At 46.3% G+C, this 27,536-nt stretch overlaps 2 protein-coding genes across 2 annotated transcripts; one reads left to right on the top strand and one right to left on the bottom strand.

The window, feature by feature from the left end:
• Nucleotides 1–219: 219 nt before the first annotated feature.
• On the top strand, nt 220–21,968 carry plekhh2 (pleckstrin homology domain containing, family H (with MyTH4 domain) member 2). The gene is made up of 30 exons (XM_037466418.2): nt 220–386; nt 2,537–2,661; nt 7,719–7,781; nt 7,875–8,024; nt 8,147–8,230; nt 8,373–8,454; nt 8,538–8,723; nt 9,157–10,049; nt 10,257–10,332; nt 10,406–10,500; nt 10,583–10,733; nt 10,810–10,946; nt 11,747–11,860; nt 11,984–12,070; nt 12,172–12,330; nt 12,471–12,551; nt 13,078–13,257; nt 13,386–13,497; nt 14,196–14,308; nt 14,406–14,585; nt 15,071–15,168; nt 15,472–15,649; nt 16,301–16,456; nt 16,544–16,641; nt 16,726–16,867; nt 16,967–17,103; nt 17,301–17,430; nt 19,345–19,431; nt 19,625–19,762; nt 20,408–21,968. The coding sequence occupies exons 2-30, from the start codon at nt 2,539–2,541 to the stop codon at nt 20,591–20,593; spliced, it is 4,416 nt and encodes a 1,471-aa protein (XP_037322315.2). The 5' UTR covers nt 220–386; nt 2,537–2,538; the 3' UTR covers nt 20,594–21,968.
• An 885-nt stretch (nt 21,969–22,853) lies between these two features.
• Nucleotides 22,854–25,574, bottom strand: epcam (epithelial cell adhesion molecule). Its single transcript, XM_037466433.2, has 9 exons — nt 25,248–25,574; nt 24,566–24,673; nt 24,218–24,476; nt 24,056–24,121; nt 23,869–23,935; nt 23,690–23,788; nt 23,408–23,605; nt 23,291–23,335; nt 22,854–23,208 (listed from the first exon to the last, which is right to left on the bottom strand). Exons 1-9 carry the CDS (start codon nt 25,306–25,308, stop codon nt 23,185–23,187), a joined length of 927 nt encoding a protein of 308 aa, XP_037322330.2. The 5' UTR covers nt 25,309–25,574; the 3' UTR covers nt 22,854–23,184.
• Nucleotides 25,575–27,536: the final 1,962 nt, after the last annotated feature.

Raw genomic sequence — 27,536 nt, 5'->3', positions numbered from 1 at the left:
GTGCACGTGCACATGTTGGACGTCACTTCCGACATATTGTCACGCTGCTATAAGGCTCCGTCAATGAAATAGCGCTCCGGCTTCTCTTTGGCGAAAAACCCACGTCAGTCAGACGCGGGGCGTAGTGGTTCTGCAGCGCAAAGACCCGCCTACCGAACACATGATTGGCCGCGTCGTGTTAAACCCCACCCTCTTAAAATATCCAACCCGTCTCCAACTTTTCCCCGAAAGCTAAAATGAAATCCTCCCAGTCAGGAGAGAAATTCACCGTTTTACTATTAAAATAAGATTTTTCTCCACATCATCAACAACAAACTGTTTGGACGCTGGTCGACATGGACTGAAGTCCGTCGCATAGATTCGACCCATCGGATAATCTCGAGGAGGTAAATTGAGAAACTTTGATAAAAATGTGCACTTTTTTGATGAAATAGGGAACGACATGGTTGACAATTTATTCGGTACGGTTATAGCCAAAGATAAAAAACACGTTGTAGGGAAATTGTTGATTTAGTCGGTGACACCCATGAATGTGAATGCCGTTACTCCAGAACTCATTGTTGAAGCAAAACAAAGTAAGAGTGATGCTATTGGTGTCTTTCTCTGACTGTTGTTATATATGAGGATTTATACTCTTTTAATTCATTAAATATCTTAATATTTATTTAGCTTTAGAGAAAATCAAAATACGTCAACTATGACGTGGTAGCCTACAGTCAGTTCAATTTTAAGTAGGCCTACTTCAAACTATTTCAAGTTTAACCTTTTGCCACACTTCTGTATGAATAACGAATAAATAAGCTTTTTAGTGCGGGTTGGGGGGCTGTGGGGGCGTTCTCATCACCTTCAGTTCTATGCTTTAAGGGTTTTAATGGCTCCATCCTACAGTACGTCACCAGTCCAAGAACACAGAACCACAGATAAGTGCTCAGACAGCACATTCTGGTCCTCTCTCTCCCTCTCTCTCTCTGAGGTTGACCTTTCTATAGACAGGAAGTGAGCTGGAGAAACAAAAAGAAACTCTGCGTCAGGAGCCAGGGGTCAAATGGCCTTTAGTGTTTGTCAGTCCTTTCATCGTTGCTGTGCATTTCTGTCAAAGCTCATATTCTCACGGGATCTTTTTGAACTTCTCTTAACGAGCCAATCATCGTCCTAGACAAAAACCTGAACCGTACTCCATCAGATGTATATTTTATAGTGTTTTATCTGTTTCAATGAAAGGCTTTAATCAACTAAAAGCTTAACAATAAACAGGATCATCATATTCACGATACAACTAAACTGCAGCATATTTCGATCATTCAGGGTAACACAAAGAGTTGGTTTGGAAAATAATCGTCAAATGAGTTCCATCTTCATTATTTATATCCTTAAATATTCTCCCACATGTCGTTTTAAGGCCGTTTATGCACCCCCACACACACACAGACACACACCCCTTGGCTTTGCCCGTATTCACAGCGGCAAAACAGGCAACAGAAATAAGTCTGTGGAAACCATTCCTTTTTTAACAGCCTCACTCGCCACATGTTTGCAGTCTCTTTGTGAGCAGGCCAGGCCGGTAATGAGAGGTTATTATACAGAGGAGAGAAAAAACGCTGGCTTTTCTATCTTCCTCCTCCTTCAGAGACCCTCGTTCGTCCCTCTCATCTCATCTCATCTTTCTGTGTCCTGTTTTCATACAGCAGAGCTGAAAAAAGCATGACGCGAGTAGGTCCCATAAAGGGTGTTGGTGCAAAGTTGTTTTTGTGTTTTATTTCTGCTTTTTGGTTAATGGTATACGCCCACTAGTCCGGCTGGGCTCAACCTCTGGAGTATTTCAGGTGCTGGCTGCGAGCAAAACATCTGCACAACAACAACAAGCTCTCTGTCTGATATATATATATTTTTGTGTGCTTATTGGGTTTTCTTCAGAACATCAGATATGTTGACTGACTTCATGTTATTTAAAAACAAACACTTGTTTCCCTAATACAAAAATGAAAAGTAAGCATCAACCATGAAAAGTAAGCATCAACCAATCAGTTATTAAATGGAGCTTTGTTATGAAACTTTAAAAAAAAAAATGGAGAAAAAATAGAAATGGTAGGGAATTAAATGAACAGGACCAGAAAACGTCCACCGTTCCCAATACCACACAATACCACAGTTAATTACTAATACACAGTACATCACCATGACACTTCCCTGGTTTATAAAGCACATTAAGACAACAAATCTTTGTATTACAAGTTTAAAAAATATTTATTTAAATACGTCAATGCAGGCATTATCTAATGATATCGTTTGTGATTTGGGCACAGACTCAAATCGCTAAAGCACTTGAATGAGTATTGGATGGACGTAAAGTGGATGTTTTCTTTCCACTTGCCTGAAAAGAAGAAATTATGGAGCCAAATAGCAGCAGATTATCAAAAATTGGCCAGAGGACAAATTAAGGAGTTTTTTTCTTGTAGTTTCTCTCCTGGAGGCTGGTCACCTAAAGATGCTGATGACTGAAAAGAACAGCTGCTCACTGCTGTGTTGTCTCCCCCAGGCATGGCAGAGGGCGAGGAGGCCATGAGCCAGGAGGACTGGAAGGAGAAGTGCGTGGTCCTGGAGGCGCTGCTCATGAAGTTCAGAGTGCAGATCATTAAGATTCGAGAGCTCACCGCCGACAAGGTGGGTCAGAGTGCAAAAAAAATATATATAGGATATATATACTGTTATAGGAGCCTAGCCTAGTGTTGTTCCTTGTCGCAATGTTGTGGGGGAAACATTAGACCGAGTCCACGGTTCTGTTTTGAATTGATTTTATTCCACTTTAACATGCAACAGTTCCTCGTAGGTACAAACATCCGGTTTGGCGGTCAAAACCCTTTGCCCTTCCGGGGTCAAACACCTGACAAACACCGTGAATCCACACGGATTCAAAATTACAACCACGCTAATTAGTATTAAGTGGACCAGTATTAAGGGGAACACAGTTCCGATGTCACACCCATATTTGTCTCTTAAAAATGCTTACTACGATTATGTCTGAGGAAAATACTCTCTCTTCAGTGCTGGAGGGGTCTGACTATTTGCAGAGCAGAGCCCGGGTTCTGCCTCCCCTCCCTCTGTGTTGTCTCCAAGCGAGGCCCAGCAAAGCACCAAGGCAACAAAACGCTTGTGACGGGCCCCGGGCTCTGCTCCTTCCGCTGGGGCTTTTTCGACTGCAGGTCAAAGGGGGGCAGTGGAGCCCGATCTGGATCTTCGCACTTGGAACTCGTTGCCTACTCAATTTTATATCGCACTCTTTGCACAGCCCCTCGTGTCCTTATGAGATGCATTTTAGGCGTCTAGGCGCCCCTCCCCACGTTGGGCCGGCCCAAACCGCTCAGTGGCCCAGATCTGGAGCCCCTCTCCGGGGAGGCTGATTAGAGCTCTAATGTAAACAGCAGTCTGACCACAGGGCTCCGCCACGCACTGCATGATGGGACCGACCCAGCTCCAGTTGATTACAGAGTCAAAGCCAACCCTGGCGTGGAGCAAGCAGAAACTCCGGTAGAGACTCGGGAGACGGTTCGGCCCTGGCGGGTTTTCTGGAGCCCACGTGGCCCTCGACAGCTTGGACTGGAGCTCTTTTTAAAGGGGCCTTTCGCTCAACTCCATAAAACACCTCATTGAACGCAAAGTTCAGCTCGGCATAACCGGTTTACTTTGTGTCTTTGAGTGGTGTTGACTGTTGGCTTAGCAGGTTAGCGCCCAGCAGTCAGTGCCGCGTCCCAGTTTGAATGTCAGTACCAGGCCAGTTTGGGTTTTCTCAGAGCACTGTGACAGAAGGGCCTGTGAGGCTGTTGGGAATGTGACAGAGAATAGCTCTAATCCCGTAATTTCACGGCATCCACAATAGCGTTGATTTTGTTCTCAAGGATGCGGAGTTCAAGCAGAGTTCACTCCCGATTTCATCATCTTTCTATTGACCGAAATGCTTTTGCAACTTTTAACTCCCATCGGTGTGTTGTCGGATGACCCATCACTTACCCGGCGATGCTATGACCTCATCATGTTAGCATGCACAACCCCCTGCTGATGTTTTTTTTTTCACTCTACTGTGGCTCCCACCACCAGAGCCAGAGGTATTTGTTTTTAAAAGCAGTGCGGGGGCGCGTGTACGTCAGTACAAAATCCCCCTCGTAGCGCGGTGGAGGTGGGATGCCGAAAAGGACCATGGAGCCGTTTTGGCTCCGGTCCTTGGGGACCTGTCGCGTTGGGTGCGTTCAATAGTTCTAAACAACGAGTTAAAATGTTTGTTGCTTGAAATGTTCAGATGAATCCAGGTAGACTTGGCTTATTGCTGAAGTCCTAGAAAGCCACAGCAAGAGAGATGGAGGAAGAAAGAAAAAGATTTAGCCACACAGGACGAAATACCCAGTTTAGTAATTGCATATGTGTGTGTCTGCAAGTTGAAGCTCTTTATATACAGATATTGTACGTGTGAACGTCTGCACAAAGGTCAATTCAAAAATCATTCATGGATGGTTTTTGAAAGTGTGGGTGCTGCTATTTGAGAAGGACGTTGGTTTCGGCCTGCGGGGCCTCCAGCCGTAACAGTAGGCTACACATCTAAAGACAGAGACAAAGAGGCTGTGTGTCAGCCTCTCCCCTCCTAACGTAACACACCCATTTTTACTCCATCTCTCTGAGAACCACAGGGACTCCGATCTCCGGATTAATTAAAAAAAAATCAATGCTTTTAAACATGAATCAAAGACGTGGCCTCGGTGTCATATGTAAATCAGTTCCATTCTATGCCTAAAATGGCTCACTTGAGAGATTCTGATTTAATTTGTAAATCTAATTTTGAGATAAAACAGGCAAAATAGGAACAAAACATCTAGTGCAGTGCAGTTTATTATTATTCCTTTTTACTATTCATTATGTATTCAAACTACACATTCAGTGCATATATATATATATATATATATATATATATATATATATATCATCACTTAGTCATCACCACCAGATGCCTCATCAGTCTTTTTGTACCCCTGGATACAGTGCGCCCTGTGAGTCAAAGACTCACAAAGACTTGATGTTGATGGGAGTTTGCCCCCCCCCCCGTTTGTCAACCGCTAGGATTCCGTCAAACAGATTTACAGTGAACACGTCCGAGTTTGAGTCCCACTCCCTCGGTGAGCAGGTCCTCTGCAGAATAACTGACTCCATTCGGCAAACGTTCTTAGTATCAAAAGCCGTAGGTCAGCACTGGGACTCGCAGCGTCTACAGAGGGAGGCTTTGTGAGCTGGCTGCGGACGGAGCGATGGGGGTGGAGGGAGGAGGGTGGTGTCGTCCAGGACCGAGGTCGGCCACAGAGCGCCAGTTGTGGAATTCCAAGAATGGAAGTTGAGCCAGAGTTTGGATTCAGAGCGGAAGGTTGGATTGGAGGCGGACCGCTTCTGTGTGTGCGTGCGTGTGTGTGTGTGTGGGTGTGTGTGGGTGTGTGCATCCAGCCCTTATTCATCCTATATATAATATTCAGAATGACAAAAATATGCACTCGTAGCACGCATGGTTTGATACTGATAGTAGTATCACCCCCGTCCTTATCGTCAGATGTGTTTTTGTGTTGTCGTGTGTGTGTGTGCGCGCGTGTGGTGTGTGTTGTCTCAAGCTCCATCTCCAGCACGCTACGAGCCCTGTCATTAACGGGCCGCTCTGCGCCGGTTGCTAAATCTGTTCTAGAGACTCCGAGGACCCTTTGGGCGCAAAGTGTTTCAGATCAGGAGAACTCATTTTGAACCTTTTACCCCCCTCTTTGTGAATGGAAGTGGTTGTAGGTGTAAAACGGAGCAGCCGCACTCATTTGTTCGCACTCATCCATCCGGGTAAATAAAGGATCAAATGCGGTTTATGGACCGACTGTCACTCTGTATTTAAGGTGTTGAATACCAACCCCTGTTATTTAGTGTAGTTTTTTATCAGCGCTGAAGGGTAAATTGGGTCGCAGTATCTCCAAACCCACATGTGAGGAGTTAAGGCCCGATGACATGGCGGAGACATGAACCCGTACCGTCTGGAGAACTCTCTCCGAAATGACTGTGGAACAGTGTGAGGCGCCGCTTCCACCATCCAGGAAATGCTGTGCAGTGGAAACACTGAGCGGCTCCAGCAGGGTGTGGCTGCCTTTTTTGGACCGAGCTGGGGGCAGCTTCCCCCCCCCCCCGGTCCCCCCCCGGTCTGGTTCTCCAGCTGCGGGTAGCTTCCAATATGTTGGAGGCACATTTCTAAGGAAATTGAGTTACTTAAAGAGATTTGGGAGGAGGAGTTTTCCCCCATACAATAAATACATATAAAAGGAAATATTTGTTTATCTATTTGTTACGTTTTGCTTCGTGGAGTAAGGAAACGTTTGCCTGATGATATCCCTTTACACGTAAAAGTATATTTCTAAAGGGGGCTGGTGGTTTCTTTTGGTGTTTTTCTATTGGTTAATCCATCATTCGTATAATCTGGTCAAGGTTAGTATAATGAATGAATTATTTAGGAATCATTGTTATTCACTGTCGCTGTTCAAATGTACTTAATAAATGACTGTAAGCCTTTTATGAGTGACAGGTGTCTGGAGCAAACTTCCCGTGTATCTATTGACTCCACAGTCAATGATTTGATGATTTCCATCATTATCTCCAGTCCCCCCCCCCCCCTGGTCAAAGTTATCCACTCTAGTTCTAGTTGTAGTATTGATGCTGAGGCGCCATTCCCCCCCCCCCCCCCCCCCACGAGGCCGCTGAGCTTCCAGGGACTGTCCTTGTGCCACTTTGAGCAGAAGAATTTCAGAGGAATGCTGCTCATGAAGTCCCCTCTCGCCTCCACTCCCCCTGGGCCTTTGCGTCCTTGTGCACGTGCAGGTCCATTCATGAGCCTGTGTGTGTGTGCGCGTGTGTGACCTTTTAAGTGTTGCTGCCGTTTTAACACACTGCTTCCAGGTTCCGCATGCTCGGCTGTGATCTCAGCACACAAAGAGCCGGTTGTGCCTTTACAGATGTGACACCTCGTTCTTATTATAAAACTGGTTAAAGGTGCTGGATGCAGCACTTCTGCAGAAACGGGAAAAAGGAAAGAAATGACACGAGTGCGAGGGAGCTGAGTACGTGGCAACCGAAACTAGTGGTCCCTGCTGCACGCGGCGCCGCCGTTTGGCGTGACGGTTTCATAGATGAATGCAAGGATGTTCCTCACCTCCTTTCAGAGTCTGGTCTCCCTCCTCTGGGTAGCCAGGGAGGGGCGGGCTCCATTGCTGCTCAGAAACAGCACTTCCTGGACCTGTTGTAGTTGCCATTGTGCAAATGAAGCCACGTTTAAGTATTATTGCAGCCAGAGTACAGGCAGAGAGAGCCCAGTGCAAAAGAATATGCCCCTGGGCATCGGAAGCTGGCTTACGGTGCCTCCTGGTAAGGCTAGCCTCCAAGACCCAGCCTTCTCTGCTAACATAGCACGCGCTGTGTGGAAATCATTGCCTCAATGGAACACTTTTACCATACACACGGGTGAGCAACTTGTTCATAAATGCCTAATATATAAATGCACATTTTTGATACATCAGGGAACTTGACGCCTAGACAGAAATGCCAAAAGTCCTGCTGCTTTATGTGGTGCTGTTGTGTTTGGCTCCAGAACTAAAGTGGAGGAATATTTTAGTAGTACCAAGGTATTGGATCTAACTTTAAAAGAGTTGTTCTTTGTTCCCCAGATTCAACAATTGGAGACGCAAGTGATAGATGCCGAAAAACGGGCCTTTACCGCTCACCAGCAGGTCAGCATCCCAACTCAAGCACGCTGTTCACTTTCAGTGTGTGCGGTGTCCGGGATGTGTGTAAGAACGGCGTGTGTGTGTGTGTGTTTTCAGGTGCAGTGGATGGAGGAGAAGCTGAAGGCCTCCGATAGCCAGTCGGGAGACTCGGAGGTGCGTCTTTTCCGGCGGTGCCAGGAGCTGCAGACGGTGCTGCAGGAGAAGGAGGAGGCCATTGCCCAGCTGGAGCAGCAGCTGGAGGAGCAGGTAGGGGGCACGTGCACGAGAGGAATTTCTTCAAAGCTGGCAGATGCCGAGGTGCAAAAGAACGTAGAGGGAGGTGTGGCTTCGCACTCAAAAAAAACATTTCCAATGTTCTAATTCTCCAGAAACAGATCCGACATCAGGACGCCAAAACGGTGGAGGAGAAAGCCGCTAAGATCAAGGAATGGGTGATGCTGAAGTTGTCCGAGGTAAACTAAATGATTATGTTTAGATTTCAAGTTGAACAAAACTGTTCAGAGAGTGAGTTGGGTTCTCCAGTTTCTCAGTCCATTGGAAAAATCTCTGAGTCCAAGAAAAGGGCTTTTATTTTGAAACCTGTTTCTCCTTCAGTTTGAGGTGGAGAACGCTGGGTTGAGAGAAACCAACAAGCAGCAGGAGGCTCAGATTGGGGAGTTGCAGAAACATGTGCAGTGTGAGTTTCGAATCCGGTTTATCCGTCACAAAGTAGCTTGAAATCTCAATTATGATAATAACGCACAGCTCTTACGTCCGCAGCCCTCGAGCAGAAGTGCGGGGGCGGAAGAGGCGCCCTGTGCAGACCAGGCGAGGCCAAGCGGCTCAGCAGCCTGACGTTTGGCTGTTTCCAGGTGAGGGGGAAGAGCCCGCAGGTGCTCGTGGGACCGGCACCCTGCCAGAGGACCCTCAGCACCCAGGAGGACACGGAGGGCAGAGACACAAGCGGTAAGTTGCCGTGGATTCACAGCTTTGACTCTGGGTGGTTATTGTGGGACAAACTGAACGTTGGAAAGTGACTCTTAAGAGCTTTTTAGTCAATTGTTTAATTTCCTTATAAAAATATTTGTAGTTTTTATTTCCTGGAGAACTTTTACGGAAGACAAATGAGCAAAAATAGTTTTGGTGTTTTCTTTTTTAAGTCTGTGATGTTTTTCTTTTGATATTATTTCTGTGTGGGAAAATGTTTTTTGGCAGGATTTTTTAATCTTCTTTTTGTTTATTGTAAAATACTCATTTTGGCCACAGGAGGGCAAAGAGCACCACTACCCTATGTTTTGTCATTTCTGTATTGTAAATCAGCAAGCTGTGTGGCTGAAGGTACGCATTCCAACAACAAAAAGCTCTTTAACACCTGCTGCTTCGATGTTTGCTTCCACAGAGAAAGCCTCGTCTGGGACAAACGGGGGAGTCCGGACACCGGACTCTACCGGACCTCTGGAGGACAACAGTGCAACCGAAAGCCTTGATGGCAGCGCACACGGACCCGAGTCTCGTGGCGTCTCTTCCGTGCTCTCCAGCGCCGCGTCCAATGGAGAAGGAGGAGGAGGAGGAGGAGGAGGAGGCGGCGGCGGCCCGGAGTCCAGCCGCCCCGGCAGTGAGACGTACCTGACCGCTTCGGACGACAGCAGCTCTCTGTTTGACGACGACATGCAGCGGGCCGAGCGGCCCGGCTTCGGCCTGCCGGGGTCGCCCGATGGGACGCTTGGGGGGAGTAAGGAGGAGGCGGAGGAGGAGGAGAAGGAGGAGGCACACAGGGCCAGGCTGGAGGACCTCACCTCTGAGGAGCTCAACAAACGTTTCAAGTCCCAGCGACTCGACTCGTCCTCGTCCTCGTCGGGCGAAGCCAGCACCCCGAGCCCCATGCTCACGCCGGCTCTCACCCCGAAACGACCCAACCCGCCCCGGGACCCGAGGGATAACCCGGCCTCGCCCAAACAGCCCCGGCTGCGGACAGCGGCGGGCTTCGGATTGACCAATGCGGCCATGGCCAAGAGGCATCTGAGCCAGCCCCCGACCAGCACCGAGGCCGCGCAGGGGCGAACGCGCAACGCTCTCAGCATGCTGCGCCCGCTCCGCCCACAGGAAACGGACCTGGACCAGGAGCAGCGGGTCGGCATGGAGACGGGCAGGGAAATGCCTCCTCTAAGCTCAAGGGCCGCTCATGCCTTTCCAGCGTTGCAGACCTCACGTGGCCGACCGGAACCTGGTCCGGAGGTCAGCGGGGACATCTCAGCGCCCCCTACACCCCCGCTACACCGGCTGCCCTCATGGGTAAGAAATCACGAAGCAGTCCGCTGAACGGAGCAGATCACCGTGACGTGGGCTACTTTGTGCTGCTAAGAGGCACGTAGCTTGTGAGTTTTGAAGTGAGTCTATATGGTAGGTGGACCACATAGACTCACTTCCTACCTCCCTATAGGTGTAATGCATTTTGTGGGACAATTCAACGGGTGGTTTTCCTCTTCATTTCTCCCACAGGAGAGTCGCATCTATGCCGTGGCTAAGTCAGGAATCCGTCTGTCGGAGACGTCCTGCACGGACCCCACCAGCAAAGGTAAGACGAATGAGAAGAGACAACGCACAAACGCCACTGAACTCTCTGAACTGTGATCCGTGCGTGTGTGCAGACTCCTCCCTCCAGTCGTCCTATCCCGCCTTTGTGATGTACACGTCCTTCGTCTATAAGAACATGACTGCTCCGGTTTACACCACTCTGAAGGGGGTGAGTGCGCCACCAACGTCTCAGCAGTCTGCTGTCCTTTCTTGGGTTGATAACCCCCCCGTCCCCCGGTCGCGTCTCGCAGAAAGCCACCCTGCTGAGCAGCAGCCCTCTCTCGGACGAGTCGTCCAGCTCCGAGGAGTCGTCCAGCTCGGGGGAGGAGGACGGCTCCCTCTGCAGCTCCCGCGCCTCCTCCAGCTCCCGCAAGGACGGCAGCCCGCGCTCCCTCAAGAGAGGTGAAGCCCCACGGCCCCAGGGTGTTGACCACTGCACCGACACGATGAGGCTTCAACTCTGCTTGTCCTCCTCCAGCCGTGTCCATGTCCTCGATGACGTCAGAGAGCGACTACGCCATCCCCCCCGATGCCTACTCCACAGACACAGAGTGCCCCGAACCAGAGCAGAAGCTTCCCAAGACCTGCTCCTCGGCCAGCGACAACGGCAGGAGCGTGAGTTACCGTGTGTGTGTGTGTGTGTGTGTGTGTGTGTGTTGACGGAAATGGTCACCCAAGTGGCCTCATCCTGCCAAAGTGCCTTAAACTTGCATTCTCTCTATTGACCAGCAGGGGTCACTCCTCGGAGTGCTAAAAGAAGTGTAATTGTATAGAAGTCTATACATTCATACATACATCTTCATATGGAAATATGAGAAAATGACTCTACTTATGTCTTGATTTATTTCCTCAGTAAACGTTGTACACATGAGTGTAAGTTCTCTAGTTTCATGACTTATACAGCATGATGTTCATGTTGTAAATTGAGGTGACACACATAAAGAGTATTAAGGTGGTGGTTAATGTGACAGGTAGCTAGCATAGTCATATACTGTCACTTCCCTTCACTGGTTACAAAAAGCCGAGGTGGTAGCTGCGAAATCGCTGAACTAAAGGCTTCACGATGTCAGTCCTCAAACCAACAGGAAGCACCTACTTCCACGTGTTATTTACAACCTGTGGCCTCAACACAACTTCTGTAGATCTACCTGCTACCAAATGAGAATACAGAACATTATTTTGTGAGGTTGATTGGAATCTTATTTTCTTTCTTTTTCCCAGGAAAGGGGACAAGGAAATTAAATAACAAAATGGCTTTCAAAAACAACAAAAAAATGTGTAATTCGTCCTCTTGTGAAATAAAGCAGTACGACAACCTTGATCTGTTTTAGATTCAACTCTTCAGTATAGATGGACATGGAGTTCTGTCTTCCCTCCTCCACTACATGGGACTGAACCGCGTTGTGTCTCTGCAGGAACCAATGGAGAAGTCAGGCTACCTGTTGAAGATGGTGAAGACCTGGAAGAAAACTTGGAAGAGACGCTGGTTCGTCCTCAAAGACGGAGAGCTACTCTACTACAACTCACCTGTGTGTTTTATACACTATCTCTTCATTTTCAATGCTTTTTTTGTTTTAAATGCCTCGCTATGGTACTGTGGTGTCTTCCTGTGGTACTGAGGTACGAGTGTTTACTTTCTCATCCTCCAACAGAGCGACGTGATCAGGAAGCCTCAGGGTCAGATCGAGGTCAACACCACCAGCAGCATCGCCCGTGGAGACGGAAAACAAGTCCTCCAGGTACGTACTGCTCTTCGTCCATCATCCAATACCGTCTCACAGAATTGCCCCGTCCTGCACCAACCCTCTGCCGCTGTTTCCTGTCACCGCGGCCACCGCAGGTGATGACGGGTAAGCGCGTGTACTACCTGAAGGCCGACTCCCCCAACCTGCTGGAGGAGTGGCTCCGGGTGCTGCAGAGCGTGCTCAGGGTGAAGGCCGCCAGTCCGCTCTTCACCCAGCCGGATATTCGTCCCGGCATGAAGGGACTGCTCGTCAAGGTCCTTTCAAATGACATCTCAAAATTTAACTTTAATAAAACATAAACATCAACAACTTAGTTCTTCCCCTAGATTTCTATATCTTTTCTGCAGTTGTGTGGCTTTAGTTTCTCCATCTTCAGTGAAACGTGTGTTTGCAGGTGAAGCACGGCTACTCCAAGCGGGTTTGGTGCGCTCTGATCGGCAAAACCTTGTACTATTTCCGCAGCCAAGAGGACAAGGTGAGGTTCAACGTCTAATCGTATGTTTCCAGGACGTGGGGACTGAACTGTGATGGCCATCAGATCATTTATTAAAAAAGGGATCCGGATTACTGCTCAATAGATAATCTCATCCAGTGATGATCTTCAAAATGTTCACAATATATCACTAAAGTAGAGTAAGATACATGGCTGAGGTATATTGTAGCCCAGAATTTGGACTATAACTATGTCGATATTTCCCTAAAACTGTACAATTTCAGAGCATAATAAAAATACATAGGCATAACAACAGGCAACTATTTGCTTTTAAAAGGGGGGGGGGGTAATAAAGAACTGAACTACATTGTTCCAAAAATGTTCTCTCCTTGTTAGGTAGGATCTTGAAGACTGTTGTCTAGAATATTTTCAGCAAGCTTCTTTTTTCCCCTTTCAATTTCAATTAGTTTAATTTCCAAATGTTTCCATCAAAGAGTAAAGGATTCAACAGGAAATAGCTTCACTTGAGAGGTGCAATGGTAAAAACTGTCCATGTGTGGGCTCTCAGTTCCCCCTGGGTCAGATTAAGCTGTGGGAGGCCCGGGTAGAGGAGGTGGACAGGAAGAGGGACTCGTGTGATGACCTGAAGGCGTGTGGGCGGGGCTTAGACACGGCCCATTTCATCCTCGCCGTCCATCTACAAGAGCAAGGCCCCACCTACCTGCTCATCGAGTCCCGCCACGAAAAGGTCGGTTAGTTTTGTCTTGGTTGCAATATTTCTGCTCTGCACTTTCTACATGTTCTCTCATGAGAAGGTGAAAGGGGGGACTGTGTATTCCATGTACCTCTGAGGTCCTTGTGTGTGTCGCTGTGCAGGAGTCGTGGCTCTACCATCTGTCTGTGGCAGCGGGCACCGCCGCAGTGAGCAAAGTCGGCACTGAGTTTGAACAGCTGGTGGGGAAACTCTTCCAACTGGATGGAGAGCCGAGTAAAGAGTTCCTACACGTTCCTTTGCTTCTTGTTGGTGTTTTGGATTGGGTTTGGCTCACAGACTACGAAAGACCGTTTGCGTACATTACGTTGAAATACTTCATTTAGTGATGAAAAGAAAAAGGTTTCGTAACTCATTATACGAAGTAGTATATTAATCAGCTAAAATCTCGTAATAATAACTCAAGATAATCATTTAATATCCCACATTATTGACGTTGTATCTCAAAGTAATGACTCAATGTTATAATAAGTAACAATTCAGCATTGTCATAAACCAAACATGAAACAAATCATGGAAATCATTTTGTCTTTTTTTTCAATTGAACACGTTCGGATTAATAGGTTTGGGTAAAAAACAAATATAATATATATATATATATTATAAACAGTAACTTTTGTTCGGTCCATAGTTATTCTAAACATTTCAGGAATCAGGAAACATTTATTGCCATAATATGTCAGACATACAATGAATTTGACTTGACGGTTGGTGCATAACAGACATTTAGACATTTAGACATTGGACAACGTAGTGCAAGGAATAAAATAAAATATGCTATGGGTTAATAATCTAAATCTATGGGTTAGATTAAAAATAAATACCACATGTGTCATTTAGAGCCTCTTGAATTGAGCATATCGTATTCCATCAATGTGTTTGACATGTTTCCCACGCTTCTCTCTGTCTCTCAGACTCCCAGATCTGGAGACACCCCATGTTGTGTTTCAGTAAGGAAGCCCTGTTGTCTCCTCTCACCACCCTGCCCTCACAAGCTCTGCAGACCGAGGCCGTTAAACTATTCAAGGTACACACACACACACACACAGTATCGATAACAACTTTCCGCATTCCAAGCGTGATATCTCTTATCTTTTAACCCAATAAACCTCCTCCCTCCTCAGACTTGTCAGCTTTTCATCAACGTGGCCATCGACGCTCCGGCCATCGACTACCACGTCTCGCTGGCCCAGAGTGCCTTGCAGGTGTGCCTGGCCCACCCCGAGCTTCAGAACGAGTTCTTCTGCCAGCTCATCAAGCAGACCCAGAGAAGGCTGCCGCCCGACCCCCCGGGTCCCCTGCAGGTCAGCATTCCCACCAGACTGTGGCAGCAGCGGCCCGTGTTGTTTGGAGTAAAGTGAGGCGTGTCCGATACAACGTTTACAATCACCACGGTTTACTGAGAACCGTTAAAAATCCTTTATGGCTATATAGCTATAGGAAACAAAGAGGCCAATGTTCTCCTTGTCATGTGATCTCCCATAAGCTATAACCAGATATACCAGTAACACCCGCAGAGAGCAGAATTCAAAGCTCTATTGGTTCATAAAACCTGATGGAAACCACAACAAAACGAGTCACAACACAGTCAGGTGGCTGCTTGGTAACGGTGTAGATGAGTGAACCCACCGTCTGATCCACGGGATCAAGACCTTCTATTGTTCCACCGTGAACTACAATACAACAAGGAGAAGCTGCAGTTATGCAGTCGGTCTAGTACACGTTGCACTAATTCTCTTCATAGATTCTCTCTCTCTTATTTGTCACTGCTTGTTGTGGTCTATTTTAGGGTTGGCAGTTCCTAGCGCTGTGTGTAGGACTGTTTCTGCCCCAGCATCCGTTCCTCTGGCTGCTCCAGGTTCACCTCAAAAGACAAGGAGACTCCAGGTGAGAAAAACACCAGTGGCCCCTGAACCTTAACATGCAACATGACCTTTGCAAACACAAGTTAGAAGGAAAGCGAAAAAAGATTCTAGTCTAGAAATCTTGTTTTTATATCTTTTAACCAGACCGATTCTTTTCACTAGTAATTCATGTTCCCATTATTTTCACATTTATATTTTACATACAGGTTATCATTACTTCCGTGCGTTCCCCGAGCACAAGGCGGCAAGCCGTCCCTGTTTGGGATTGTTAATATCTTTATTATTTAATCTCTATATGCCATGCTCTGTACCGTTGCTTCCTCAGGACGGAGGTGGGTAAATATGCCATCTACTGCCAACGCTCCTTGGAGCGGACCCAGCAGAAGGGCGAGAGGCAGGCCAGGCCGTCCCGCATGGAGATCCTGTCCATCCTACTGAGGAACCCCTATCATCACTCCCTGCCATTTAGCGTCCCCGTTCACTTCCTCAATAACACCTACCAGGTGGGATTACACCACTCAGTGGTTCTTGCTGCCTCGCTTAGCACAAGAGCCTTAAGTCACGCACAGTTTAAGTCTGCCTGTAAACAGTCGATATGCGTTTAATGTGCGTCCCATAATCGTGCTTCCCTCTGTCTACCTGTTCGCTCTCGAGGTTTGCCTTCACCAGGTTTCTCTTTAGGGAGTGTTTGTTTTTGTCCCTCCCTGCCTTTTGTCTCCGTGTTCACTTGCTGGAAGTGATGACATCACGGCCTACCTGCCAGGTTTCAGCTCAGGGCTTGCTGTATGTAAATCTGCTGTATGACTAAAACACGATAACAGACAGAAAATACCGACATAGTTGTCGTGAAAGGGCGGCAAGGTGGCGCGGTCACAGCGTGAAGGTCCTGGGTCCGACACACCACCTGGCAGACTTTCGGAGTTTGCATGTCCTGCGGGTACTCCGGCTTCCTCCCACAGTCCAAAGTCCAGTCCCCAGTGCACGCTCGCTAGGTTTGGTTAATTGGTGACTCTAAATTTCCCGTAGGTGTGTGATTGTGTTTTTGCCTTTGACCCTCTATGAATGATCGGTAGAACGAAGAAGACTGACTGATGTTAGCATTTAGCTCAAGTAATAGTAAGTAGTGGTAAAAGTAGCTTAACTGTCACCTATAGGTGGTGAGCTTCGATGCGTCGACCACAGTGGACGAGTTCCAGTGTCGCCTGAACCAGGACACCGGCATAAGGAAGACGGGGTTATCGGGTTTCAGCGTGTACACGGATGATCCCACTGGACGAGAGCTGGAGCACTGCCTCCAGGGAGGCATCAAGGTCCACCTTCTACTCGTGCCATCTGTCATTTTCTTATGAGGTCAGACCCTTCTAACGTCTTCAATCTATCATCTCCCCCCGCTGCAGATTTGTGACATCATCTCCAAATGGGAGCAGGCCTCTAAGGAGCAGCACACTGGGAAGTCTGAAAACACCAGAACGCTCCGCCTCACCTACAAGAGCAGGTAGAGAGGCAAACAGCCTTTTCCCCTCCCTCGTGCCTCTTTGCCCCTTGTTTCAATGACCGGCCTGTACCTTTCCATCCGCAGGCTTTACTTCTCCCTCCAGGTCAGGGGGGAGTCAGAGAGGGAGAGGTTGCTGCTGGCATACCAGACAAATGAGGCCATTGTCGCGGGACATTTCCCTGTCAACAAAGAGCTGGCTCTGGAGATGGCTGCCCTGCTGGCCCAGGTTTATAAGTTACTTAATTCCCTGGCTTTATGGTTTGCTAGACCAGACCCCAGATTGATATGAAAAGAATACAGTTTGACACTCCCTGCTCCTGTTCAGGTGGAGTTTGGGGACTTTGAGCGTCCCTTCTCTGCCCCTGGACCAGCCCAGACCAAGTCCAACCAAACCCTGAAGCAGGTCCTGGACAGATTCTACCCTAAACATTACCGCAAGACCACGTCCGAGGAGCAGCTCAGGTACCAGACCACACTGAGGACTGATTCAGTAGGGTTACCACTGTGTGTGTGTGATCAGTGACAGCACATTATCACGTTTTTAACTATCGTAAAGTGTAGGTTTCATCAAAGCAATTTGCTCCCTGGCAGTTAAAGCTCTTACTTTCCTATCGTACTCCTGAACGCAACGTATCTTTGATCCCTGATCCGTCACTCAGGCAACTGCTGCAGCGTCTCTCCGCCCGCTGGGCCTCCCTGAGGGGTCGAAGTTCCTCCGAGTGTGTGAGGATCTACCTCACCGTAGCAAGGAAGTGGCCTTTATTTGGTGCCAAATTATTTGAAGCCAAAGTAAGTGTGTGTGTGTGTGAGAGAAGAGTGTGTGACAGGTGGATTCAAAGAAGAGGTGCAGAGGGGGGTCGGGGGGGGGGGGGGAAACTAATTTACATTGAATTTGCAGGAGGGTGCAGTTCTGAAAAAGTAACCTACCACAGACCACTTCACATGTAATCCTAAAAGCAGCAGCCTCCCAATGGTCCTAGTGTCCGGCTTTATATTGTTATTTATGATAATAGGCTATTACATTGGATCCCAAACCTTTTCTACCTTGTCGGGGCCCCCTTTGGGGATATAGGGACATTGACAGAACCCCAACCGCACCATAAAAAATAAGGTTGTTCCTTCTTTGTTTCTCATTAATAAAATATATTATAAATTATAAAAATATACACTGTAAAAGATTGTTTTGTTTTGTTTTTACTCATCAAATAAGTACATATGACTTCGCTTTTCCAATTTTTATTTTATCACGTTTTATTATTATTTTTTTATTACATATTTTCATATAACATATAAGTAAATTTACCTAAAATATTAAAATCAAAGAAAGTTGGGAACAGTGTAAAAACATTTTCAAACCCTTTTTTGGCCGTCTTTCTGATGCTGTGTGCGTCCCTCTGCCTCCGTGCTGAGCTTGTAACCTGAGTCAGGGCGTGGTTCGAACACGCACGCCAAGTCCTCGTATCGGTTTGTCTTTTGTTTTTTTTCGTTTACAAAAAAACATTTGTACACTACATTTTACATTACAATAATGCCAAATTATTTGGGGGGAGGGGGGGGGGCTGAAAAAATAAAAATACCCCTGTTTCTCAATGCCTGTACGGTACAGTACCAACATGTTATAACATTTCTATGAAAGAAAAATGAAATCGCTCACTTCTGCACACAAAATAGAAAGAAGTGAGAAAGAAATAGGAAGTGCAATTGTTGTGTTGTTGTTGCCTACTTCTGCACACACACTGATTAAATCACTGAAATTGAAGTTCCTCAATTCCGAGAAAAGAAAAAGGAAGCTCTGTGTTTTTTCGAAACAGAATCTATCTATGGCCCAATTTTGATCCCCTTGTTCAGACCACACCGATTTTGGGAACACTCGTTCTATCGCAGTGACACAATTGCTCCCCAGAAAGACAGAATGACAAACACCAGGCTAGGTACTACAAACATGCTACGACAGGTGTCTTCAGGACCGCATTCTTTCCTGATGGCTCACCTCAATTAGGTGGAAACCAACATCATATTCGACCGCAGACTTGCGGCGTCAACAAAAACTGTTCACGTTGTACTCATGCAGCAGGTTTCCATTTTGGTTTTACAGTCTTTGTTCTGCTTATAAATAATTTAGTCCACTGGCTTCCATGCGGCAAACAGGTCGTCCACTTCACGTGTCCCTCGTTGGCTGATGATCGAGGACAGTGAAATTGAGCGTGTTGTATTGATATTCATATAGCTTCGTAGTAACGTTATATTATCAGATTTCAGATTCAACTTTATTTTGTCATTGCACAGAGTACAGGTACTCTGCCCAGAAGTGCAAAGAAAGCAGTATATATATATATATATATATATATATAATAAAAAATATATATAGACGTGTGATTGGAGGAGAGAGGTTGGCGATGATGGAGAGGACATGGGGGGGGGGGGGGGGGTTGGTCCAGGGTTGAGTTTGTTGACCACTGAGGGGAAGAAACTGTAGCGCCTTGAAGAGGGAAGGGGGTCAGGCAGACTGAGCTGGCTGAGGGGTGTGCTGTCCCTGATGATGCTGCGCTTGAGGTGGATGAGCTCAGTGTGAGGGAGTGAGGTGCCAGTGTCGGCCATTTTTAACCTGCCTCGGCAGTAGTTTTCGGTCTGAGGCAGAGCAGTTCCAAAGTAATACATTTGAAGAAGAATTAATCTCTCTCTCTCTCCCTCCCTGTTGTTTAGACCATCACTTCCTCTCCGCAGCAAGGTGCCCGCGTTTGGCTCGCCGTGCATGAAGATGGCGTCAGCGTTCTGGAGCACAACTCTATGGTAAGCATCTCTATTGTTAAATCTGAAATGAACTGTACTCTTATAGCGCGTTTCTACTCTTCCGGCCAGTAAAAGCACCTCATGTCACCATTCACGCAAGGATGCCAGGAGCTACAATGCACGGTGTCACATGCCCATCCGTGCTCCACCCTGCTCACCGCGTTGACAAATGTCTGTGCATCCGTGTGTTCAGAAGCCGCTGGCGTCCCACTCCTACAGGAACCTGATGACGTTTGGGGGCTGCAAGCAAGACTTCATGCTGGTTGTCGGTCAGAATGCCAGCAAAGACAAACCCACAGAGAAACACCTGTTTGCAACCGATGCCTCCAAGGTGAGTGAGAGAAGAACTTCTTTGTCCGCCATCCTTCTTCATGCTGGTTTGATATGGTTTTTCTGGATCCGTTTTGCATGACAAAACATTAACACGTTTACATACAACCAGGTGGCAAACGGAGTTCTGTTGAATGAAGTGTCGCGATAGTTGCGTTCTCTCTACTGACCAGCAGGGGGAAACTCATCCGGTTGCAGAAGACAGCTTGATTGACCTTAATTGTCACTTGATTCATTCCCTCATTAAACATTTTAGACATGACATGTATGGAAGACTCTACAGAAAGAGTCAAATTGATCATGAAGCAAAGTCAATTTTAGGTGTGGGGGTAACTGTTAGCTATTGGGTAGCTAATTATGCCTGCAGATTTTAATATGATTTAAAAAATGGTCTTTTGCTCAGCAGGCCGGAGTCTTTCTAATGATACACCAGCTTTCAAGTTTTCAGAAGCGTGTGCGTGGTTTCATTCTTGTGGGTATTCAGTAGAAGAAACCACAAAACGGCCCATTTTCCACTCAGTCATGTCGCAAGAGATACCCAGTTTGTAACACTACTAAACAATTGCAATACTGTCATCAGTACATGAAGTATTTCTTAGCAAAGTTCCAGTCTCTCAACCCCTCTCTCTTTGTGTTGCATCAACAGATAAGAGAGATCACCCTACTCGTCTCCAGTTACATCAACAGTGCTCATCAGCAGAAGGCCGCCGCCCACCACCTCTCGGCCCCGGCCCTGATGGTGGTGCAGCCCGTCAGTCTGAAGAGCAAAGAGCTGAGGAGCCAATCCCCACCGCCGCTGGGACGTCGCAGCAAGACCCCCACGCTGCTGTGACGGCGTGAGGGGCTTGAGAGAAATGCTTTGCTGAGCTGAGCTGCCTTTCACATCATTTCAATTTGGAGGCGAGGGAGTCGTTCACAGCTGCATTCGGCCCGATTCCATCGCCCCACAGTTCCTCTTTGGTCTCTAGTGCGATCCTGTCAATTTGTGTCCAACGGGCTGGATTTACTTTTTGTATGTGCTATCGTTACTTCTCTGCCTCCTGGAAGGGATAAGAACTGGTTCGCTGAACCACATGTGCTGAATCCAAATGAGTTCCTCTCGCTCTTTCGCTCTCGCATGGTATCATTTGGTAAAATATTGAGGTGTTTACTGATATCTGCTGAAAGATTCTATTTATTGTTTGCATTCTTACGGACCTATTGTTCAGATGTCTCACTGGTGTCTCATTCTTTTTTTTGAGATGCTCTTTGAAGTTAGCTAGCAAAAAAAAGTCATGTCGGAAAGGCCACAAGACTTTAAGGAATAATTGAGGGTGTTCTTGTGTCTGAGTCTGTCTGAGTCTGAGGGCACCAAGCTCCTCACAGTATTATATGTTGTAAAATGAAGGATACGGATCAGTATGATGAAAGCAGGATGCAAGACAGCAGCTGAAAAACGCTCAATTGCAGGGGAAATGTTTGCATCGCGCATGTCCTGCTCTACCATGCCAGTCACTAAAGACTAAGAGGAGGTTTGGACCCTGTGATCGTAGTTACTGAGTAGCCAAGACAGCGGTTAAATCATGCACAAATAGCAGAAGCCTTCCATGTTTTTAAAAGGAAATGTAGCACGGCGTGGTCGGAATATATGAAGTTAGTTGATTTAGAGCAGTGATTCTCAACTGGTTTTTAGTGGGCCTTTGCATGGGAAAATAAAAAATAGAAAAAAAAATAAAAAAAATCATCCTGTGATTTTATTTTGAAGGGACTCTTTTAATGCAGCTTTTAATGCCCCTAATTCTGAGGTCTCAAGGTTGGCAAGGATGATAATTAAACATAAAATTCAGCTTATGAACTTGATTTTGAATAAATTTGAGATGTTGTCATTAAGGGGTGATGGTGGGTCCCGGAGCCAGACCAGTTGAGAACCACTGATTTAGAGGAACTTGGTAAGAGGATGTACCAGATATTTATGATTTATGGAATAGCTTGGTGGAAAGGTCTATCTGTTGCTAGGGTTCCCTAATCACGTGACACATTGTTTTAAAGAGGATCAGATACTGGAAGAAAAGGCCTTTGTTGCTTGTTTTACATAAAGGTTCTTTCCGTGAAAGGGGAGAATTTTCACTCCCAGTACTGTCTCCATTCTGCATCCAGGGGTCATATTCATGCCATAGGAATCTGAAAAACATCTTAAATGCTTGAATAAACCAAGTTAGTTACCCGTCTACTGGTTTGTTTTAAATGAGTTTAACCCCATAAGCACAAATCCATAGAACAAACAGTTGATAGTCTGGCCCTCGTGGGCGTGACCGACATGCAGAGACCTGCAACAGGTTCTTGACACACCTCATTCCTGCCGTCTTTCACTGAGAGTGGGGGAAGATACCTGACACCCAACCTGCCTGAACTAGTTAGACAGGCTTTTGTCACCATGGAGACAGTTTAGGGGCAGGCCCATAGGAGAAAGAACTGAGTGATGGGGCACGGTGGGTGATTATGCTTTAGGAACATCTACTTCTATCACGCGGAGCTGGGGAGTGGTACAGCACCAGCTGACACAGGATGTTGTACACAGCGCGTGCATTTGATTTCTGCACCCCTGACACAGGATGCTTTACAAGAGATCAATGCATATGAACTCTGCACCACTTTAGGACACAGGAAGCCCCCACACGTTCCACCCTGTTGTGTATGTGTGAAGGCTACAATAAAAGGCTGATGAAAAGGTCTGTCAGACACTGCATACGCTGTGTGGCTGGGCTTCTCCTTTGCAAATTGAAATATACGACTTGTCTGGTTTGTGCGCTCCTCTCCGTAAAGGTAGCAGAAATCAGTGAGGCCAGACAAATGATTTACAGCAGATTTTTATGAAACCCTAAAAATTGAGAACAGGAAGTCCAAACTACATGGAACCACATGCTAAACAGCAGTTTCGGGTTGGTTGTGGAGAACAATGACTCACTCTAAACACTGCTGCCACACATAACTAGCTGATCTGGGTATCTCAGCGCAACCAGAGCAGCCATCTTGTGCTAGACATTCCCTTCCCTCTCATTAGCTGTACTTTTCCACTGAGCAGACAATCCCATACAAAAACCTGGACCACGGTAGTGTCTTTAAAAAAATTTTTATTAAAAAAAAAAAAAACCAAGACCAAAACACATTTGTAGGAAACTGTACAAGCCAAGTATCAGACCATTCATCACATTCAAACATTAAAATGCAGCATGTGAGGAGCATGTTTTAAAAAGCTATGTTCCTAATGTCATGAAGAGGGGTGTTGCATTAAGACTTTAGTCTATAAATTAATGTACCAGCTTTGACGAGAAAAAGAGAAATCTGTATTCCTCAAGTAAAAAGAATAATTGGCACAATCCCACCGCTAAGTTTTTCCAAAATATACAAGCTGATTCTTCATAGATTCCCGCTGCAATGAACACTTTACATGGGCTCCATTTCCCTTTGCTGAGGAGACAAAAAAAACCACTTGTTAAAAACACATTCTCAGTACTAAGCAACAAGTTCAGTCACAGGAAGTCCAGCTCACCTGGGCTTTGTTGTACTTCTGATTCTGTCTCTTTCTGGCAAAGAACTGCACAAACAAAAAAAATCAGCAAACCATACAAATTTATAAAGAACATGTTCAGATGAAAATTAAACTCACCAGAACCAGCAGGCCGGCGATCACTGCCAGCACCACCACCACAATGACTGCGATGATGCCGCCCGACAGGTGCTTCATGGTGAAGGTGGGTGGGTCCTCATCCACGTAGTACACCAGGATGTTCTCCATCTCCAGCGTCTGGCCGCCGACGACTGGCACAAACTTCTCCGGGTTCTTGAACAGAGGCAACACCTTCACCTGTGGGCAAGCAACAAGGAGTCAGTTAAAGGGGCATCGCTCCAGGCCACATGCAAGCTTTAAATAAGCGGGGAAGGAACCTACATCTTTCTCCATGTAGTAGGCCATATTGGCCAGGTCCGTCTTGCGTTCTCCCTTTTCCTTCTTCACGTCCACCACTATCATGCGGGCATCGGCGTCGTACTGCGCAAAACAAGACGCCTAGTTAGTCGGGTACATCAAGGCCGTTGTTGCCACGACGGACAGAAATAAACTTCACTCACCTCAACGGCTGAGACCAGCTGCTTGTCAAAGTTGGTGTACCGTTTGTTAATGGCATCGGCAATGGCACTACATTAGGGAAGAATGCAGAAAGTTAGAAGTTGCAATGCCGTATTAAAGCATGCGGTCTACAATGCAATTTAATTGTCATTTGATGGACTTAAAATGGCGTCCGTTGAATGCACTCACGCCTTCAGATTTTCGGCACTCAGCGGAGTCGTAACCGGTTTGTGCGTCAGCTGCAGACGGAGCCAGCTGAAGAAGGGTGCGAGAAAACGAGAGAAATGGTTAACATTTAGCGGCCAAAAACATCGACACCATTCACCCACAACGAAGGTGTGCAACACTCACTGGGTCTCCACCAGCTTCTCACACACGAGATTCTTGTCTCCCTTGTCGGTACGACGGACGCCGGCGCTGTTGACGCACCAGCACTCCTCGGTGTTGTTGCACTGCTTGGCCCTGAACTTGCCGTTATTCTCGCAATCTGGGTCGTAGATGCCGTCGTTGTCCACAAAGGCCGACTCCACCGGCTTCCCACCGCTACGCGTGTCCAGGCCCTTCTTGGCTCTGTACATTTCAGCCTTCATCAAGAAGCACTTGGGGATCACTGGGGACAAGAAGAAGAAAAAAAAGAGCCAAATAGTGAGCAAACGGCAAATAAAATAGTCCCGATCACAATATATATATTTTACTTACGTGCGCTGCAGTTCAGAGGTTGGGGGTTGCTGTCGCCAATCAGAATGCTGCAACCGCATGCAGCTCCCTCACCGTCACAGGTGGCCCACTTCATTGTTGCACATGAACCTAAAAGAAAAAAAAAAGAAAAAGTCAGGACAAGAGACTCACAAGACTATTAAAACACCTCTAGCAATAATGTCTTTTATTGCCACTACCCCGCAAGACCCATTACGCAACAGGAGTCGAAAATCCTTGACAAAAAAAAAACTAGGGAAAGATCCAGAATGCACACTGGGCTTTGTGCAGGCACTTCCTGTAGTGTATGTCATACAGCGCTCTGAACAGAGGGGGCAGCACAGCAGGTAGAGCAGCAGGTTTACACCTGGGCGTTGGTTCCTCCCAACCCCCACGCAACAACGAAACTACCTGTAAACAACCCCCCTTCCCCCTCCTCCCGACCCACCCTTTTCCCCGCATATAGACCACTTTGGAAGACCATAAGTTACACTTAAGGTCATAAAAGAATGAACACACGACATCAAAAGGAAACACTTGAACTCTTATTCTTTTTTTAAATAAAATAAAAATAAGTGTCAAGAAAGCGCATTTTAGGTTGGAGGAGAAAGAGCCCAAAGACGTCGAAGCGACGCTTTGTCCACACTGCGTTGAAAGTATTAGATCCAAACAAAAAGGTACTTACAACTTTGGGCTGAGGCTCCGGCCGCGAAGGCAACGATGGCGAGAACAATCCACATATTCATGATGAAATTAATCAAAAAAAGCCTTTTAGAAAAAGCCAGGAAAATCTTTCTGTCCCCTCCGTCGTCCGCAGAGGGCAAAGATGGAGTGAAGAATGGTGTTCGAGGGAACACAAGGCTTCCTTTCTTCTCCCTGCAGGTGTGTCTTGGTTCAACCTGTTAGAGGACGCGCGCGCGCACAGAGACAAACGACTCAAACCCGGAATTAGAGGTGCTGCTTGTTGATTATCCCTCCGGGGCTGCTGGCCAACTGATGCTAGAGTTCTTGTGAAGAACATTTATACACAACTACTTTATTGACGACACACCTGTTTGCGTCGACTAAGGAGTGGGCGGGGTTTGCTCGTGAGGCGCACCTTTTCACCGGTGTGACCATATTTGGTCTCTCTCTCTCTCTCTCTCTCTCTCTCTCTCTCTCTCTGTTAAAATATTTTATTCAGTTTCAGTTTACAATTCAACTTTCTTCTTTAACTTCAGAATCATTGTCACAGTGCGTTTGTGTTTAATGTGTGTCTTATCTCTGTATAGAGTGAAGATTAAAGTGGCCCTTTATACTTTGTGTTAGATTACATTATATTACATTACATGTCATTTAGCGTCAACTAAATTACTCTTAATTGTGTGCTAATCTCTGTGTTAATATTGCAGCTAACGGCGTCTTTTGATATGTAAAGGTCTTTGTTGTTTCATTGTAACTAGCCTGCAAGATTATTATCTATAAAACACAGCTTACACCATATAGTTTTAAACTAACCTTTTAGAGTAATATTAATTTATCCACATTATGTTATATTTACCATTACAATATTTCCATGTGATATTTTGTTATCACTTTGAAGTTTCGTCATGTCTGACTCGGCATTCCCTCAGCTACTTAGACATCATATAATGTTGGACTACACTCAAAACATTAGGCAGTGTCACATTCAAACTATCCCAATATGTGCACAAAATGCACATGATATAAGCAGTTGTTGTAAACATGTATCTCATTCAAATCTAGTGACCCGATGACATCATTCAGACAGAAACCAGGGACTTGGGAAAACATTTTCCAGGTGTTGTGAGTCACGCTCTGTTGGATGACACGATGAGTCACGGCCTCAGCTTGCGTAGAGACTCTTCCTGAGAAATACTTTTAACAAGCAGTGCCCCCGATAGTTTCTATCCTCATTCATGATGTCTATAGGTTATTGTTTCTATATACTGTAGTTTTGATTCAAATTTCACCTAAAATTTCAAAGACAGAAGAGCCTATGTATGTAAAATGGGAGGCACCATGCTCTGAAGGATACTTTGCCAAACCGGTTGTATTACGAAACCCTGACTGTGGTTGATGGAGAGGATTAAAAGTAGAGTAACACAAAACGGAGTGATCCTGAGCACAGGTGAAGGTTTGCACACTCTTCCCCATGAGTTCTCTGATGAACCATAGTCTCTCCAGCAAGGACTTAGTTTGAAGTTACCTGCATACCTCACCAGTAAAATTAGCCCATCAAGGCAATTTCAGTGGTTTGACAACATGCCAGCAGTGTGGGGAGGGGACAAACAACCAGAATAAGAGGTTTTTATTTTCCTCTTTCAATTCTGAAAACATTGCATGAAGCTAATTACAAAGCAAATGAACAGGACACAGTATAAACATAAGCACCTATAGACTTTTTGTTGCAAAGAATACAAGTCAAACGCAGGAGTAACCAATAGCATCAATGATTTTTGTGTTGAGGAGGCCTGGTAGTGTGTGTGTGTGTGTGTGTGTGTGTGTGTGTGTGTGTGTGTGTGTGTGTGTGTGTGTGTGTGTGTGTGTGTGTGTGTGTGTGTGTGTGTGTGTGTGCGTGAAGGCTCCCTCACTGGAATGCAGCCTTCACCAATGTGAACTAGTGACACCTGTGGTTCAAGAGTTGTTGCTGTACAAAAAAGCAAAAACCTAATTTAGTATTTTGGATGTAATGCACAAAGTGACATCTTTGAGTAAAGTATACTGGATTTTGTCAGAGCTCTAAATTCAAAAACTGAAAGGTCCTTTAGGTTTTTAATGAGCCATTCTAGAATTAAATCATCAAATGGTTTTTGGATTATTTGTTAATCATAGAGGCATTCACAAAAATTTGAGCTGTTACACTGGTAGTAGTTGATATATGAATGGTCATTTGTTGGGTGTAAAGTATTTATTCACCCCTAACAGTGGCCATATCCGTTTTTAAGGCAAACATTTGGAAATCTACCGGATG

The sequence above is a fragment of the Pungitius pungitius genome, chromosome 13, assembly GCF_949316345.1.
Source record: "Pungitius pungitius chromosome 13, fPunPun2.1, whole genome shotgun sequence".
Lineage (NCBI taxonomy): Eukaryota > Metazoa > Chordata > Actinopteri > Perciformes > Gasterosteidae > Pungitius > Pungitius pungitius.
Note: the sequence above shows the minus strand (reverse complement) of the source record. Positions and strands in the feature narration are given on the sequence as shown.

Coding starts and splice junctions, on each gene's coding strand:
- epcam (XM_037466433.2), bottom strand. CDS start 25,308: ATGAATATGTGGATTGTTCTCGCCATCGTTGCCTTCGCGGCCGGAGCC. Junction 24,122..24,217: donor GAGAAGCTGGTGGAGACCCA/GTGAGTGTTGCA, acceptor ACCCTTCTTCAG/CTGGCTCCGTCTGCAGCTGA. Junction 23,209..23,290: donor AGAAGTACAACAAAGCCCAG/GTGAGCTGGACT, acceptor TTGTCTCCTCAG/CAAAGGGAAATGGAGCCCAT.
- plekhh2 (XM_037466418.2), top strand. CDS start 2,539: ATGGCAGAGGGCGAGGAGGCCATGAGCCAGGAGGACTGGAAGGAGAAG. Junction 8,455..8,537: donor GTTGCAGAAACATGTGCAGT/GTGAGTTTCGAA, acceptor TTACGTCCGCAG/CCCTCGAGCAGAAGTGCGGG. Junction 14,586..15,070: donor ACCCCCCGGGTCCCCTGCAG/GTCAGCATTCCC, acceptor GGTCTATTTTAG/GGTTGGCAGTTCCTAGCGCT.